This window comes from Notothenia rossii (genome assembly GCF_949606895.1).
Source record: "Notothenia rossii genome assembly, chromosome: 4".
In the NCBI taxonomy this organism is placed as follows: domain Eukaryota; kingdom Metazoa; phylum Chordata; class Actinopteri; order Perciformes; family Nototheniidae; genus Notothenia; species Notothenia rossii.
Window position 1 is genome coordinate 25,554,473 of NC_136902.1, and position 19,068 is coordinate 25,573,540.

Below are 19,068 nucleotides of genomic sequence, written 5' to 3' on the forward strand. Positions count from 1 at the left end.
AAGGGGTACTGAGAGCATACTCTCATCTTTGGTTTCCCAAAATAGATTTACATGCATATAGAAATGTCTCTCAAGGCATTGACGTTATTTGCTTGTTTGTATATGTTTGGTTTGACCAGTGAAGATTGAATTATTAGTAAAGCAGGAAAGGGTCATGAGCCCCAGAACCTCAGGGGATCCAATAATAATATAAATGTATCATGGATGATATGAGCATTAATATAAGGTGTCACCCGAATCATTACTCTTGGATGAAGGGCATCTAGATTATAGTTTTTTTTTAAATGTTTTTTTTATATATTACCACAGTAAAGTTAGTATAGGTTGGATTTGTTGTCCTTTGACCTCTCTGGACAAATAAGACTCCTCATTCTATTTAATCCAATGCTTCTTCTTTCTACATAAATATTCACATGAAAATTAAGCAGTTTTCCATTCCAATATTACTTAAATAGACAAACAACAAGAACAACTCCTTTTGTGGGGGGAATTTAATATTTAATTGAAAATAATGCACTTCTTTCATTGAAAAGTATCATTCATTTCCAAAGGCTTCCATGCAGCAATGCAATGCATTACGAATATTTGAGTCTTATTTTTTAGATATTTCTTATAGGGCTCAATGAGTCCAAGAAATATCTAAAACTAGGGCTGCTCAATTAATCGTATTTTAATCGCAATTACGATTTTGGCTTGCAACGATTATGAAAACAATCTAAATAAAACGATTATTTTTTTATTATTTTTTTTTATTGGTTTTTCAGTTGAATTATACTTAAAGTTCAGGGTAATCAACTGTTAAAAACATACTGTTCACATTTTTTTCAATAAATTGATGTTTTCAAAGTAAATGGATAATCGTTTTTAATAATTGTGAAATATCAATTATTGACCCAAATAATCGAGATTATGATTTTTGCCATAATCGAGCAGCCCTGTCTAAAACCTGCATCTGCATGGGCCAACAGCTCATTTAACGCAAGACTCCTGGTTAATCCTCTCTTACCTTCAATATCATTTAAATCATTAGTTTTAAACACATTGTTTGTGGCACATTTCCATGCTCATAAAAGAAAAGTGTTTTGATACCTCCACTTAAAACCACATAATTTTCAATGTGATCTAATGAAATATCTTACATCTACCACAGGAATAAATACTTAAAATACAAGGCGACACACAGTGCATTGTTCTGGGTCTCCAAAGGATGAAGTAGGGACAGTGAGCAGCATGAAGACAGAGGGCGAGAAGGTATCTGATTTCCCCTCGTCATCGGGGCTCACTCTGAAGTTCCCAGCTGTTGCAAACATTCAGCTTGACACACGAGTGCTCAGTTTAGCACACACACACACACACATAGAAACAAACACACACACAAAACTATAGATAAATCCACAAACACTATGAATCACAACCCAGCCTGCAAATCACTTGGGAAAACACCTAAAGAGGCTAAAGAGGGAATAAAGAAAGGGCCCAAGTGTTGACGCAGAATCCTGAGGGCCAGAAGTGAGGCGGCTGCTTTTTAGACTCTGTGATCATATGCGTTCCAGTCTTCGTCAGCAGGTGAAGGACCGAAGGACTCCCAGTGAGATTTACCCACACTGGATGTTGTCTTTTTTTCTCTGAGCTTCCTACGTTTTCAAAAGAGGTATGTTCCAGTTTGAAGTTTAATGTTTGAGCTTTTCTATTCAAAAAATATGTTTCGATTAAAAAAGCAGGACATTTGATTTATTTGATTCCAGAGGCAGCAAAATGAAGCTTTAAATACTAGCTGACAATCTACTAAATTCTGAATGTTTTCACTATTGATAAAGTTTGATTTTTATTACTGTCATACTTCCAAGAGTTTGAACTTCCTTTCCTGACTCGCACCCAGATTTAGCTGTGATGAGATTGAATTTCACAACCCGAGAATAGTTTGGGTCAAGCTGACAAGGGAACATGTAGCCTACAGTATATGGGTCTGTGTAGACAAGAGAAAAACACCCTGGATTTAAGTGTGTTTTGTGGCTGTATGTTCCTGTGTGTGTTAATATCATTTCAACAATACAAGCACCACTTGTAATTCTGCTGTGTATATTTTTTATAAATCATTTTCTACTACAAATGTATAAAATAAGACAAAATACAGAACTAAAAAACATTCAAAATATTAATTCTATAGATATAATCTGTGACATATTTAATACAGGTGGCTCTATGAACATTTAAACATTTGCTCATAGCTTCTGTAATTTTACAAAACATAGAGCCTTATAAATGTTGAAATGAGTAAATATACTTGTGCATGTTTGAGGATAAAGTGGTACAATACAGAAGTTTAGCTATTCAATACGCAATCTACTCTACACTTTTTTTCAACTGTGCTGCTTCAAAAATGCAATAATTATTATATTATTTACCCGCAAAGCTCTTGACATTATTTGGTTTATAATTGTGTCTTTCTAGGTGGGGAAGTACTGACATTATTAACCAAACATCATGGACCAGTGAGTATTATTTCTTAAATCAGTTCAATGACTTCTGCAATACAACGTAATGCTTGCCAAACATAGCCTGCCTTCGCTTTACCCACAGGCCTCAATTTGACTGATATGTAACAATCATATACTTTGTGGTCATTTTAAATGATCAATAGGAAACTCCAATAATAAATAATGAAGAATGTGTGTGTGTGTGTGTGTGTGTGTGTGTGTGTGTGTGTGTGTGTGTGTGTGTGTGTGTGTGTGTGTGTGTGTGTGTGTGTGTGTGTGTGTGTGTGTGTGTGTGTGTGTGTGTGTGTGTGTGTGTGTGTGTGTGTGTGTGTGTGTGTGTGTGTGTGTGTGTGTGTGTGTGTGTGTGTGTGTGTGTTGTGTGTATCAGGGAGGAGGACAAAAACTCTTTGGATATCCATGATAACCCTCCCGCTCCTGACAACTTTGTGAGAGAGGATGGAGACACAGTGAGTGACAGAGCCCCCCCCCCCACACACTGTTAGCAGTGTGGGGGGGGATTCCCCGGCTGGTTTAAAATAGCAACAGCTGCGACAGGAACGCAGTGCAGCGTCAATTAGAAAATGATGAGGATTCAGTTCAAGTTCTTCTGTCTTTAACACTGCGGGTTAAAGTGACACTGCTGGCTGACCTGTACGGGGTCTATTCTTGTAGAGTTAGAACACACTGAAAAGTAGGAACTGAACAGCAGGATGGAAAGATTGTAAAAATCACATAACATAAACAACATGTGCACATATTTGTATTGTATTGATTGTATTCTTCATTCATTCCCTTTTTTTACCCATGCGATCAATACCTGTGTTTATTGAATGTTGGCCATATAAACTGAATTTTTATCTGGATTTTTTCAAATCAATTTTTAAATGTCTTCAAGCAGTATGACTTTTGCCGTGTCATATACTGACTCTGGACGGATCATTTATTTTGATGGGAACATCCTTTTTTTCAAATCAACAATTTCTATAGCATAAAACCAAACACTCTACATAATTCAAAATATGGAACATGAATGTACCAAACATGGACATCAGTTGTAAAAAGTGACACAAGAGTATCACAAGTTGTCTAAAAATCTGTCATACAAATGTGACACCTATAATCACTGTCCCTTTCTGATCAATTAATTTCCTCATTCTTATCAATACTTCCCTGGAAGTATTGAAACATTGCCCTGGTGTTTATCTTTTGCAATTACTGAGATGTCCTCTTGTGTGTCCAGGTCTACTTCATTTATGACGAGGAGGTGGAGGTTGAAGAGAAGGAGCCAGAACCTCCTCCTCCTGTCATCCGGATCAACGACAAACCCCACAAGTTCAAGGACCACTACTGCAAAAAACCCAAGTTCTGTGACGTCTGTGCCCGCATGATAGTCTGTATGTATTCAAAATGATGTCGAAAAGACATACATACAAATATCAACGATCAATTTCTCATACTTGTGATGTTTAATATGCCCAAATGTGATGTCTGACTGACACAATGTTTATTTTTCTAGTGAACAACAAGTTTGCTCTGAGGTGTAAAAACTGCAAGACTAACATCCACCACTCATGCCAGTCTTATGTCGAGTTCCAGAAGTGCTTTGGCAAAATTGTGAGTAAAGCGTCCTTCTCTCTGACTTCCTTCTGGTATTCATGACTAAAGGGGTTGGACTCAGTGTGTGTTTTTCTTCTGCAGCCTCCTGGCTTCAGGAGGGCCTACAGCTCCCCGCTGTACACCAGTGACATCCCAGATCCAAGTGAGTGCACTCACAATATGTCTTAACCTGTTAACTGTTGAAATATCTAATTATGAATGTTTGCTGACCAGACAACCCAAACAGGAACGACCCGGTCTTTGACACCCTGCGGGTCGGTGTCATTATGGCAAATAAGGAACGCAAAAAGAATGAAAATGACAAAAAAAATGTAAGTGTTCAATTCATCTTTAATAAAACTGCAAAACCTTTCAAAACTATTTTCAGACATACTGTAACAGCGTTAAAACAAATATACCTTTTGATATATGGCTAGGCTACTGTCCTGATTTACAAGATGTTTCCTCTAGATGATGATGATGATGGAGGAAGAGGAAGAGGAGAACCAACAGCCCAAAGAGAATGAGGAGGGAGGAGAAGGTACAAATCATATACCATTAGATGGTCTCTGCAGTACTTTGCCAACAATGTGTGCATATTTATATAACCAACATGGATTTCCTTTTTTTGGTGCAGAAAAATAAGCTTTCAAAAGTCACATTTTTATATATTCTAGTGGCCAGCTTAGTGAACCTGGAAATGTTGAGTATACCAAAGTTATATGTTTGAAATGTATAGTACGGGTCCCCAGAACATTTAAAGTGCCGGATGCTAAGTTGCTGGGAAATTTGCGAAATAAGCATAAGTTACGTTAATTAAAATAAACGGCATTATGGCCTATGTAAACAACAATTTAAAAAATGACTTTTGGTGATTTTGGTATTTTTGAGGATGCTGAATCCTTTACTGTTCTGACATTCTCAGGATTTTAACCAGTAGGTGGCCATATTTGTTCTTTCTGCGGGATGATTTTGACTACAATGAGTAGTGTTGGGATTATCTCTGTGGACAAATATTTTTCAAATAAACGGCCAATCTGTCCAATCCAAATGATCCAGGGTCCCCTAAATCTTCAAAATCGACCCAAAATGCATAGAAATCAGCCCACAGAGAGAACAAATATGGACATTTTCTGGTTAAAACTTCAATTTTCTGAAAACGTCAGAAAGTGACTCAGCATCCTCAATCACCCCCGAACCACTCCAAAATTGTCCAAATCAGCCCGGCCATTTTTTAAACTATTGTTCCTACGGCTATAAGTCATGCTAATAAATGCACATGTTGCTAATTGTGAAAAGTGCCCTACATATACAAATTAGCATCTGCAGTTTCTATGTGCAGTTTGTATAATTGTATACATGAAACTGCGTGTACTCAACATTTCGGGGTTCACAACATTTCTGGGTTCACAACAGGACACTTGACTCATACCTGAAATAGAGAATAATAACATGGTAAGTATATCCTGCATCATCTGGCTTTGTTGATGACTGATGTCCAATCACTGCAGGGAAGCCTGATGATAAGAAGGAGAAAGGAGAACACAAAGCAGAGGACAAGGTGGGAACAAATATCAACTAAAATGTTTCGATCTCTACTCTCAAACAGCTAAAAGTGTGTGCCTGTTGCCCCAGCTGTATGACTCGATGTGTTTCGCCCACAGAGCAAGGGTACGTTCAGCCAGACTCACTTCTTCCTGGCTCTCTACCGCTTCAAGGCCATCGAGAAAGACGACCTCGACTTCCAGTACGTTTAAAACATGCAAATTATTCCCAACATGAGGTTAAATTGCAATTTGTATCTTCTTTATTAATCACGATTTTCACCAAACTACACTGTTTTAATAATAATAATGTAGATGAAATATATGTATTGTGTGTGTTTATGTATTAGCCCTGGGGATCGGATCACAGTGCTGGATGACTCCAATGAAGAGTGGTGGAGGGTGAGTTCACCTTCATCATTAGTTCACTTTATTTAGCTGGGTTCTTTAAATGTGCCCTTTCAGTTTGTGGCAAACCAGTTTCAGTCATACCCTAGTTTCGTACTTGTTGGGTGAACTCTTCTTCTTGCTCTATTTTCAGGGAAAGATGGGTGAGAAGTCGGGCTACTTCCCCACCAACTACCTCATAAAAGTGCGTGCATCAGAGAGAGTCTTCAAGGTGTTGCGCTCCTTCGTAGGGAACAGAGAGATGGGACAAATCACACTGAAGAAAGATCAGGTAACTGCATGTAAAGGTCCCCTACTCTTTTTAAACAATCTATTATAGGTCTCATATTTATACAAAACATGTCTCTAAAGTGTTTTGGCTCAAAAAACCAAATGGATCATTGTAGCAGGCTGCTTTAGCTGATTCTGGGTCTGTAGCTTTAAATGCAAATGAACTGCCGAACCTCTTTATATGTTTATGTATAAAAGACATGAACAAGTTGATTTTGCATAATAGCTGTGTGTTTAGTTAAACAACATGCATTATCTCTCTGATCACATACTGTAAAAACGGAACGTGTGGAATCCTTTGTGAGGATGCGTCACGTTGAAACTGATGCTGAGATGTTTAGTTTAACTCCTGTCACTTTGTGTTTCAGATTGTGGTGAAAAAAGGAGACGAGAAAGGCGGCTACTTGAAAGTCAGCACTGGACGCAAGCTGGGCTACTTCCCTGCTGATCTGCTGGAGGAGATCACTGTGACATAAGAACACAACATGCAACGAAAGAGCCTGTAACACTTTAAACATCAGCACAGCTCGGACAGCATTAGGACGATGCTTCTGATCGTTTCTATAATGGCTCTTTTTATGCAGCAGATATGTGATGTATGTGTGCTTTTGATACCAAATTAAGCATAGGAGATTAATGAATAGTACATTGATAACTTGGTAAGACACACTCAGGTGATGTATGGGCCTTTTGTGGAAACCATGGTAATGTAGTCAGATGCTTTAAGTGAGAACCTGCTCATTCTAGCTACTAGGAGAACTGTCTTGGACATCCTAGCATAAAGAATAAATCAATAATACTGTTATAGAAATCACCTTTAACATTACTGCTAATGGACCATTCACATGGCTTGATTAGGTATGTGAATCAAATATTTTGCTATGTATTAATGTATCTGTCTAATAAATATTGTAATGATAATTAGTATTGTCTGATCATATCTATGACTTGACTGGTGACATTTACACAGATTCTTATTGCAACTTGAAGCCTTGTATTCATTCCAAACGCACACACAGCTTTCCATTCAGTGTCTGTTGGATTCCAACAAAGAGAAATGTTGTCAGTAGAATAGAGAAAAGTAGAACAAAAGTAGAATAACATTTTAAAAAACATTTTACTCAAACATACCTATAAATAGTAAAACCAGAGAAGCTTGACAATAATATATTATTTTAGTTTGGGTTTATCTTGATGGGTGCGCCCTCATGTGGTCACAGAGACGTAAAGCAACTGATTCATTACCTAAATACTTAGGCTGTTCTACTTGAAGGAAATGCAGTACAGTATTAACAACAGGAAATAGCAAAAAATTATGTGCGAACGATTGAATTAATACTAAAGTAATCCAAAATCATGAAAGGTTTGATTTTTCACAGTATCAGGAAGCCCCACATACGCAGGGCATCTAAAAATTAATTGAAACTCTTATTGTTCCTCTCCACGGAAATCTTTAGTAAAAGGCGAAAGATTTATGCGCTCTGAAGAGAAACAAGATTGTACTATCCCCTGAGTGCTGGAGTGACCTTCTTGTATCTCCGCCTTATGATCCTCACTTAGGCTTCCAATTTCAAAGTAAGACTTAAAAGCTAGCGTTTAATGATTCAATCAACATTCACAAATACAAAACTGTATGTGAAAGAAGAGCTCTCATAATTGCACAGAAAAACCGTGGATGAGAGATTCAATGTAACAAGTTTGGTCTGTTGCAGAAACGGGCGCGATGCATTGTGGGAATATGGCGCCCCTGAAGACGCCTCTGTTGAGAAAAAACAGTAAAAAAATAAACTTTTAGGTTTCGCTAAAAAGTGTAAGAGTGAATGCAAACACATACAATCGATACTTAAGAATATATATGACATTATGTGGAGTCATATAATGCTAATGACAGATGTATGAAGACAACTTGTGTTGTGTTCAATTTCCTTACATGTAAATTCCCTGGGACTTCACGGGTTGTATGAATCTCTCTGAGAGGACAAAAATGTCGATTTATATTTCACAAAGAGAGGAAGCCCCACATACGCAGGGCATCAAAAAATTAGTTGAAACTCTTATTGTTCCTCTCCACGGAAATCTTTAGTAAAAGGCGAAAGATTTATGCGCTCTGAAGAGAAACAAGAGTGTACTGAAAATATTGAGTGTGAGCACCGTATCCTATTCCCAGCGTTAATACTCTCACTTACGGTTCAGTATAAAAATGTGCCATTTTTTAAATAAACATTCAAGTTAAACCACCTGGCATTAAAACACCAAAGACTCACTCCCAAAATAGCGTTAGACCTGATAGATAAATGTAGATAATTATACATTTAGCACTATCTGTCACGCCTGCGCTAAGCATTGTGGGAATATGGCGGTGCTGACCACGCCTCCGCTGTCTTCTGTTGTTTCTTTGTTCCTAGATCAAACTCTTCTTTCTCCTTTTACTTAAAAATGATGATACTGTTGAAAAAATGATCATGAGAAATGTTTTCACCAGTAAAAGCTTAAGTGTTACTATTATGGATGTAAAAACGGAGCCATTCTGCTTACAGCCATCTGCTCATGCGCAAACCCAACAGACATGTTATATATGTCAAGAGAGTAACCCAACGGTTTCTGTCCATTCGTATTGGGAATACATATAAGTAACTATTTCTAGCCAGGTGCAAACTTTACGAGAGCACAGTTCAGCACATTTTTGTTTGGACAACAATTCCTGTGTGTTTGTAATTTCTTTTTTGGTCAAAATTGTATTTGTAACCAACGGAACGAGGACAGGAGCACTATTATACCTACTATGGCAGAGCAACAGACACAGACTGCGAGTTTTGATTATCTGATATGATAGGGATATTAATTATTAATTATTAATTAATTGTGTCATGGCTGGATTCGCCAAATGCGGCCAACCGTTCATCATAAAACCAACACTCATCATAAAAGCCAATCAAGGTTTTGACTAGATGTTAATCCCTGTGTTAAAGTGGCAATGTCTTCAGTAAAACTGCCAGCACTATTAACACTGCATTGCGAATAAAAATATATAACTAATACCCTGTAGTAAGCCTAGGGAGCAGTCATTACCAGTTTGAAGAGATGTCCAAGTCTCCAACTTGGCTCTTCTGATGGCTGGTACAAAAACATTGCTTAAAATAATAATAATAAACGTATTCAACGTGTGTCTCCACTCCATTAACACAATGAAATATGGCTGCTTGTTACGTTACGCACATCATTTCCGGTGACACATGCAGTTTAATCTATTTAATAACATATTTGAATTGTTTTATTTTAGACAGCACGATAATTACATCAGAAATATCTTCAAAATACAATGTTATACACACACACACGAGCCTCGGTTATTATAGTCTACACATTATCATGCGAATTCAAGCTATCTTTAAATGTTGAGGGGGAGCATGACCTTTAATTGGTTTCTGTGTTTGCCTCTGATTCTTCATTAAAGGCAACCTGACTGCTTGGTTAGCTTCTTGCAGTGATGTGTTGGCTTGCAATTCCGCTTATAGGCTGAGCAGTGGCAGAGTCTCAGCAGACTTGTCAGTGATTTCTATATTTCCCGGAGAGAGCCCTTGTCATTTTGTCAGCCTCCCCGTGGCGGCTGTATGCAGGGACAGCGGGGAGGCTGTCAAACTGTGCCCGTCTGACAGCGCCTTTCCCCGGGTTGATGAGACATAATAAGGGCCGGCCAGGTGATGAAAATGAGCAGGGAGGGCAAGTGTGTGTGTGTGTGTGTGCGTGTGTGCGTGTGTGCGTGTGTGTGTGTGCGTGTGTGTGTGTGTGTGTGTGTGTGTGTGTGTGTGTGTGTGTGCGTGTGCGTGTGGGTGTGGGTGTGGGTGTGTGTGGGTGTGTGTGTGTTTGTGTGTGTGTGTGTGTGTGGGGGGGGGGATTCATTCACTCGAGGATTTTTGTGTCTCACTCATGGTCTCACTGCAGAGGGTCTCCTTTACTTTTGCAGTGCGTCTACAGCTTGAACTCAGTAAACAGTACCTGTTCTGCCGGCACATTGTCTCTGAGACGCTCCGCTCTGCGCATGGAGACACGCTGTTGCAACATGAGAGCGCTGTGTTTGAACTTTGCCATCACCTGCCTGTGGCTGCTCCATTCTTCGGTGAGTCAAATCCTCCCATAAAAGTTGTGTGGCTCAATAAAAAATGCGAGGTGTTGTTGTATTTTCAGCAGATTAAATTGATCAAATTACCGATGGAGTCCTGTTCAGTTGCTGTTCATCTCATTGCAGCATTGATGCACTGAGTGTTTTTTGAATAGGGGATTAGTTGGTATTGTGTAATTGAACCCATAAATAATCAAGCATCAATCATTTCTTATACATTTGAAACTGTTCTGTTTAAAAAGATGACTGAATAATAAAATCAAGTTTTATGATGGTAATGTATTTGTGCTAATATTGGTTAAGAGAGACACTTATTCATCTTATCTGAAGAAGTTGGCTGAGATTTTTTGACTCTATCTTGAGACTGATTTTTGATTTGACTTTGACTTTTGAAAATGTTTCACTGAAAGTTAGCAGCTTGCTGTTTTTAATTCAATGAGTGAAATGTGCACTAGTCTCCTGTTGCCCTTTGTTTTGCTATTCAGACTCAGTATCTGCAACACTGCCTTGGGATCATATAGTTGACACTTTTATTTGACAGTGAAGTTCAGCTAAAACGTTTCTCATTGTTCCTTTCTCAAAATGGTCATTTGTTCCAGTATCGTGGTCTGTAATTCTCTTACAGGCATCATTGTAATTTATTCGTCTCCCCCGTCTGTAATTGAACTGCCTTAACTTTGCTGCATGAGCAGAGTACTGCAGCTCTGTATACATTAACAGTGAAGCTGTCATGTGAATACCTCCAAGCAGCTCATTCTGTGCTTTATTAGTTGAACTAAATGAATTGAACTTTCTCACTTTGAAAAAGTTGATTTCAGCCTAAAGGCTTAAGAATGACAAGATTCAGGTTTTTATTCATCTGTTACTGGCACAATAAGGACATTTTGAGCAAAGAGCAAAACATGTTCTCCGTGTTCATTAGTCAAACTGCTGCTCTCAGGTTCCTCGGTGTGTGTGCCCAACAGTGGCGGTTCTACGGGGTGGCACGGGGTGGCAGCTGCCACCTCAGAAAAATGCCTTGCCACCCCAGCTGCCACCCCATTTGGCAGCTTTGTTTTGAAAGAAAAGTTGTGGCTCATCGGACATTTATGAGAGAAAATTTCTAATGTCCGAGTGCAAGTGAATGCAGAACAAGACGCGAACCTTGTAACCCCTCCCCCCCCCCCTGGCGCGAGCTTGGAAATATGATTGGCGGCGATTTCATTTGAACGGGAGGACAGCGCAAAACGAGAAGCATTTCGGATACAAGTAGACAGAAGCAGTGGTGTAGTGGGCGCTGGACGCGGGGGTACGCCGTACCCCCACTCATTTGAAGCATGATTTCTTTTTTAATAGTCTAATACATCTAAAATCATTGCCAGTGTTATCAGTTGCAAGTGTGTGTTTGTTGTATTAATGACGAAAACATAATAGGCAGATTTCACAGTAATTATAATAAAAACGTAGCTCAAGCATTTATGCAACTTGATTTGAAGCGTGTGTGTGTGAGGGGCAGAACCGTGTGTGTAGGGTGACCTGGTGTCCCGCACTGTGCGGGACTGCACACACAGCATTTTTATCCCCACCATGAAAAATGATGTTAAAGTAAGCAAAACAAAGTCTGCCAACTCGCTCGGAGTAAATTGCACAGACAGCATAGTAAGATTGATTTCAGTAGCCACTTGTCTGGAAATACCGAAGACTAGAAACGGTTTTGAAAACTTTTGTCACGTAGTGATCGTCTTCTCAATAGAACATCTTTGATAATGTCTTCTGGCCAATCAGAATCACGATAACGGCTGGGTGTTGTTGCAGGAAGTCCCGACGGAGAATACTTTTGCTGTAGTACATCTCTATATACACAGTGCTTGAATTGGGCCGGTACTCACCGGTACGCAGTACCGGCACTTCTGATTTTTACCCATGTGGTACCGGCACTTCTTACTGAGTACCGGTACTCAGCCGCCGGCAATATACGTATATATTGTAAACGCAACGCAGCGCAAATGTGGGTCCGACTCTGCCTCACAGAGGGTGACTGGCTGTCTACATGACGTGGCCTGCCGACATTGCCACTTTCATACAGATCATATTAATGCCCTCGATTGGTCTCTGTGTGTCATTCAAGCTCGGGAGGGTGTGTGTTGGTGTGTGGCGCGAGCGAGCGAGAAAGCGCGCGCACCGTGTATTGTTGTTAGCATCTGGTGCTAGCTAGCTGCGCTAACGGATATAAGGAGCTGTTTCAACAACAAGGTGGAGGGAGAGTCCTTTGCTGACAGGAGAGGCCGATTCAGGAGCCCAGACACACTCACAACTATAAATGAACCAAAAACAAATAAATAAACAAGTTTCAATGTTTTTTCATATTGGATATTGTATGTTATTGGTTATGGCCATGTACTTATGATTTTATGATTATTTAAATGTATACATTTTTGTTTCATATGGGTGTAGTCTCTTTATTTCCCCCTCAAAATGCACCAGATTGATGCATTTAAGTCCAACATTTAAAAAAAAATCTTACCGGGGGAGCATGCCCCCGGACACCCCTATAGGATTTGAGGCCCGGCCCCACTGTTCCCAAATAGATTTGCAATTTTTTTTAAATAGTAACCCATCTCCATATGTTTCTTTTTGGGTAGTAGATTTAAACTAGAGGGCTATCACTTTGTGCAGCAACGCTATTGACAAATAAATCCAGCAAAATGGCACAAAAAACTGGTAGTGGCCTCAGGGACGAGGAGTCATTTAACCAGCCAGTAGGAATCAAGCTTTACTTTCTTTTATATCCATAAAGAAAAAGTAAATCTGTTTACAGTTGTTTCATTATGGATGTTGAGAGGTATCCATATATCTCTTCATTTTGCTCTCAAAGTGCACCAGATTGATGCATCTAACTTCAATATTTTTTAAAAAATGTTCCCGGGGGAGCATGCCCACGGACCCCCCTAGACTAGAGGGTGTCAGGTCCACTCCCCACTTATAAAAATAGCACTTTACCACTGCACCCCCTCTAATCTCAGATGCACCCTGAGTCATTTTGTTTAAGTACAGTGAGCCTTTCTAAAATATACAGTAAAGAGACAAACCCACCAGCATTATAGGATATACTATGACTTTGTGCCAAATACTTGTTGCTGATTTAGAGTACTGGCACCTTTTTTATTCCAATTCAAGCACTGTATATACATCGGTACAACTATAAGACCCCACGGTTTGATGATTGATAGGTGTGTGGACTGTCTTTCATTTTGACACACAGAACAATGTGGGCTATCCGCCCTTATCCACAATGTAAAGTACTTCACACAGCCTTTTCCCTCTCCTCTCTGTGAGGAGCAGCAGGTTCAGCTTTCAGAACAAAGTAACAAAAAACTAAAATGGCATTCATTTTTTTAAATATGTCGTGTAGTAATATATATTTATTGATTTTTCTTCTCAAGAGAGTACCAGAATGTATATTTGATGTTAGTATTTCAAAAAATCTCGTGGGGGAGAATCCCCCCAGACCCCCCTGCAGGGGTTGGGTTTTCAACTCTTTCACCTGTGGAGAAATTGCAGGATTGGCTCCAGGTCACCCTTTTTATTTACTACAAGACAAATGTGCCTTTTTATTTCATACAGTTAAATTTGGATTGAGACAGGGAAATAATCTAAACCTCACGCATGGCGTTTCACTGTCAAGGGGAGCGTGTATGTAATTACATTGCAAATACTGACTTGATCCCCACCACTGTATGGGTTAGCCCTACCATAGATTACCCAACACAAATACTCTGGAGCCGCCACTGTTTGCGGTCTACTATGACAGAGAAGAGCCTGTCAAGTTTGGCTGTACTCAGCATTGAATCAAAACGCACCATAGCTTTAAACCTTAATAAGTTTGTGAGGCGTTTTGCTGATCAAGATGGTAATCGCCACATTCAGCTGTTATAGGCATGCCAACTTGATGCTCTGCTCACGGATGAGTCGATGAGAATAATAAACTGTTTAAGAAGATGACCTTACATGTGTAAATACATGTTTCTTCTTTGTGGGGGTCTGCCCCCAAAAAACAGTTTCAAGTCCTGAGAAAGTCAAATAAGACGGTGTGTAAAACTTCACTGCCCAGCCAAAAAAAAGTAACTACTTTGATTTAACTAGGCCAGTAGGTAAGGGCTTTCCACTGGAAAATGACTTCAGCGATGTATATGTTTTAGCTGAATACACGTTTTTTTAACCCTAACTGATGCAGTTAGTCATTTCTTTAATGTTTGTTCTTTCTGATGTAAAGTCAAGGTTGTAACTGTTTGCAATGAAGTTGTGGGGCGCTGAACTGTTCCTTTGATTCTTTTGAATTATGATAGTAATTACTGGTCTTTCAAATTTGAAGGAGGTTGAGCAAGCATCTTGAGGAACGTTCATCATTAACTCCTCCAAAAAATATAGTTTATTTAATAATAACACTGAATATGTGAATCATAACAGTGATTGACAGCTGATAGGAATAATATGATTGTTAATATTATCATATTCATACAGACACACATCGATGAGACAGTTAATTAATGTACTTATTGCAGCAGTCTGCATATTTGGTACCCCTGCTGGTCTAAGAGTGAAACCAACTCATTCAGTTAAAATTCATTAAATTACGTGTGCCACCTTATATATTTATATTTAAGGCTTTACTGATGTGCCACAATAATGTCACCTAATGTTATTGAGTTAAAATATCAATATTGTGGCTTTCCAAGTTAACATTGATTGATATGACTGCGATTAAATCAGCATATACTTCTGCCAGGGGATGCCACCCCTGAAATTCTCCTGCCATCCTCTTGCCACCCCATGAATATTTGTCTAGATCCGCCCCTGGTGTGCCTCTGCAGGTGAATTTGCACAAGAGTTGTGTGTGCATCCACTCCACCACAGTTGCTCAGTTGCAGTGGCTGCGCTGGCATCTTGACACAGAGCCAATGACACGGCTGTCACACAGAGGGCTCCAATTAGAGTAGGTGAGAACAGCACTATAGCTGGAGATTTGGCCCTGAAACAGAAATCACTGCTGGAGCTCGTTGTGTTACAGGAGAAGTAAGAGATTGGCACACAGGCCTGCGCTGGTTAGGGGTGATGTGACTCCCATGAGAAATAATGATATCCTAGGAGCTGTTTATTCAGAAATGTGTGGGGAGAAACACTTTAAAGCTCCATCAGCCTTTAATATATTATCCTAAAATGGAATTAAAGTCCCAAACAACAAGAGTGCACAGGATGTCTCGCCCAATTATAGAGGCAGAAATCTTTGACTTGTCTCCCACAGCGAATCCACACCTCCACTTAAAAATGGAAGTGTTTAATGAGAGAACAGTTCTGACACTTGGATGCACTTGATAAGTTATTACTTTTTAACACTTAACATTGAAATTGTACGATTGTCCCTCACACTTTCACTTTTTCATTGTGTGGTGATTTTAAGATATATCATTAATATTTATTGGGATTTGAGCATTTTAATATAGACAGCAGCAGTTTGGCTGCCTGCCTCACTTTTTCACAGTCCTCTTCTTTTATATTTAATACGCATGTGCTATTTTTTCACTTTGAGGGACAGTCAGTGGGAGTTAAGCATGCCTCTGTGTTTTACTGAAGTGCTCTGCTCTCTAGGAGTTATGGAAAACAAATGATTACTGATATCAACAAACAAACAGCTTATAAAAACTAACAAAGTACTGTCTGTCTTTTGTACGAAAATAGGAGAGAAGAAGAAAAAGGAGAATGTTTATGAATAAAACATGCTGAATCCAGGTGAAAAGCTTGATCCCTTATTCATTTCAAGAAGTCCAAATCAGTGTCAGAGGGTTTACTGGGATATGACGTGAACGGTGAAAGGGAGCAAGAGGGATTTCGAGACGAATGAGTTCAGCACAGAGGGAGCTGAGTATGAAGAAGATGCTGCTTCAGACTCTCCAAAAGAGAATCACCTCCACAGTTCCTCTCTCTCTCTCAAACATATTGATTAATAAGCTGGTAGATTCAGTTTAATATCAAGGTGGCATTGAAAGGAGGCTGAGAGAGAGAGTGAGAGGGAGGACAGTCAAATTAAAATGTGTTATTAGCAACATGAGTGTGACTGTGTGTGTGCTCTTGTAAGTCCTTGCCTGAAGGAGCTGACCTATTGATCAGAGGCAATTTCAACTTGTTTTCATTCAGAGGACATCATAGCATAATTATTTGTAATCGATTATCTGCAACCTTGTGATGTAAATACACTGGAACTGTCCTTCATTTGCGCTACTTCTGGCCTCTTTCTCCTCCCTCCTTATTGTGACCGCCTATAAAACACATCCTGTGGGATTGCATTTACTGTATTCAGTTTAAGGGTCTCCTATCATGCAAAATGCACTTTTTAATGTATTTTATACATCAATATGTGTCCCCCTGGTGTGTAAGGGAACTCACAAAGTGTCAGAAAATAAAAACCTGTCTCTTTTCTTCCGTACCCAAATCTCTGAAAACGGGGGTACAACTGAGCTGATCCAGATTTGTTGCCAATATGACGCAATATTGAAAATGCGGGCTGGCTTTATGCCAACGGCCCTTTCAGACACGTTGCTACCAGATAGAATGTGCAACGTGTTATGGACGTAAGACGGTCTTTGTTTACTTTAGCAAGCATCGCTAACACTCAGAGCTAACGTTGCACTGGAAAAAAGGAACTCACCTTGTGGTAAACCCGCAAGAGAGAAAGCATTTGAGCTCCCGTTTCATAAATAATTCTTGATGTGGTTTTGAACATGGCGTTTAATCACGGCAGCGTTTAGCCGAGTATCTCGGTAGAATTGTCCTCCGTGAGTTCTCCTTTTATTTATTTTAAAGCTACGGACCCAGAATCAGCACTCCTCTAAAAGGGCTGCAATAGAGGGTTAACCTTTTTAGTGAGTTACTCAGATGAGTACCAGGAGACAGCGTTTGGTACTCACCCCACAAGTAGCGTGGTGTTAATAAGTGCAGTCTTCCTCACTGTCCTCCTCAGTGTCTCCTTCACTGTCCTTTATTTACACTTCTTGCATGGTAGATGATGAAGATGCTGGAGATGCACCTCCCTGTCTCTGTTTAAGCCTCCAATTTGCTTTCTCCAAAACTTGTTGCCAAGACTGTGAAGTCCTTGCATTTACATCAAATACTAAGAAATGATTACATGACTATATAATGTCTTTGGTTTTTTGACATGTCTAATAGTTTACTCCACTGATTGTTGACAAGAAGCACGTGTAGACGAAATAAGTGTTTTGTTTTGATGACCTGGTACGCAAAGGCGCGCAGTGACACAAGTGACGTTACGCATTTCAGATTTTTGCCGCGCATGCGTACCTGTTATCTGCACCCCTGGTTATGAGGCATTGCTAGAATGGGTGATCTGTTTGGTATTTTGAGCAAAACACTTCATAGACATGCTTTTTATATATCTGAGACCTATAATATATGCCTACAAATAGTAGACCTTTAAGCTCCCCTTAATTTCCCATTTGTCATCCACAGGTCCAAAAAACCGCCCTTCCCTTGGAGTTCCAGAGCCAACAATGGAGAGAGGAGGAAAGAGAAGCAGGAGACGCACTGGGAGCTGCTTTGAAAGTCAAAGACCTACAGATCATCTCCACCAAACAGAAAACTCCAGCTTACGGCGCTCTGGGTCCGTATGGATGGCCTCAGAACTTTTCCCAGGCCCTGGATCAGTATCTGTACCGACCTCCTCCTAAATCCAAACCTCCCGCCAAAATTCCCACAAAGGCCAAGAAGATCCTGGGCTGGGGAGATTTTTACTTCAATGTGAAAACGGTGAAGTTCAGCCTCCTGGTGACGGGGAAAATCGTGGACCACATCAACGGCACATTCAGCGTCTACTTCCGCCACAACTCGTCTCGTCTGGGGAACATATCCGTGAGCATCGTCCCGCCCTCCAAAGCTGTGGGATGGGAGGTTTTGGATCCAGCAGCTCAGGGTGTTCCCACCAAAAACCAAGTCCTGGTTCCAGATCTGACGTCCCAGCTCCAGAGCCCGCCCCAGTCCACCAGCTCTCCTCCTCCAGAGCAGCAGAAGCAGCAGCCGGACGTGGCGATGGTGGCCGGGCTCAACTGCAGGATCGAGTACCAGAGAACCAACCGGTCCAAGAAGACCAAGCCCTGCCTGTACGACCCCAGGCAGACCTGCTACTCAGAAAACACGCAGTCCCAGGCGGCCTGGATCTGCGCCAAACCCTTTAAGGTCATATGCATCTTCATCGCCTTCACCGGCACCGACTACAGGCTGGTGCAGAAGGTCTGCCCGGACCACAACTTCCAGACGGTGCAGAACCAGCAGCACCTCGGATGATGGTTTCTCAGAAATAACACACTGACTTTTCATCTGTCTTTTAAATCATGTGTTTAGTTTTGAAATTATAGGTTTGAGATTGACTGTTTCTGCTGTATATACACTGTCAGTGTGTGGACGTTGTTTTTGTTTTAATGACATTTATATATAAGCTTTGTGTTGTCTAAGCATCTACAGAGAGCTCCACATTGTCTTAAAAAAGCAGCCACTTGATCCACGGTATCACTTTTTGTGTACTTTTTTTGTATATATGCGTACAAAATGTATATATATATATATAAACGTTTATAAGACTTGAAATCTATAACTTGATCTTGATACA

General features: G+C 40.0%; 2 protein-coding genes across 2 annotated transcripts; both read left to right on the plus strand.

Moving 5' to 3' along the window:
- The first annotated feature begins 1,309 nt into the window (after positions 1-1,309).
- stac3 (SH3 and cysteine rich domain 3) lies at positions 1,310-7,220 on the plus strand. The gene is made up of 13 exons (XM_079674498.1): positions 1,310-1,651; positions 2,452-2,492; positions 2,866-2,944; positions 3,718-3,871; positions 3,994-4,091; positions 4,176-4,236; positions 4,308-4,405; positions 4,545-4,614; positions 5,585-5,634; positions 5,738-5,820; positions 5,968-6,019; positions 6,159-6,296; positions 6,664-7,220. Exons 2-13 carry the CDS (start codon positions 2,485-2,487, stop codon positions 6,769-6,771), a joined length of 999 nt encoding a protein of 332 aa, XP_079530624.1. The 5' UTR covers positions 1,310-1,651; positions 2,452-2,484; the 3' UTR covers positions 6,772-7,220.
- A 2,994-nt stretch (positions 7,221-10,214) lies between these two features.
- On the plus strand, positions 10,215-19,024 carry LOC307034693 (neurexophilin-4-like). Its single transcript, XM_079673564.1, has 2 exons — positions 10,215-10,412; positions 17,916-19,024. The coding sequence occupies exons 1-2, from the start codon at positions 10,335-10,337 to the stop codon at positions 18,744-18,746; spliced, it is 909 nt and encodes a 302-aa protein (XP_079529690.1). The 5' UTR covers positions 10,215-10,334; the 3' UTR covers positions 18,747-19,024.
- Positions 19,025-19,068: the final 44 nt, after the last annotated feature.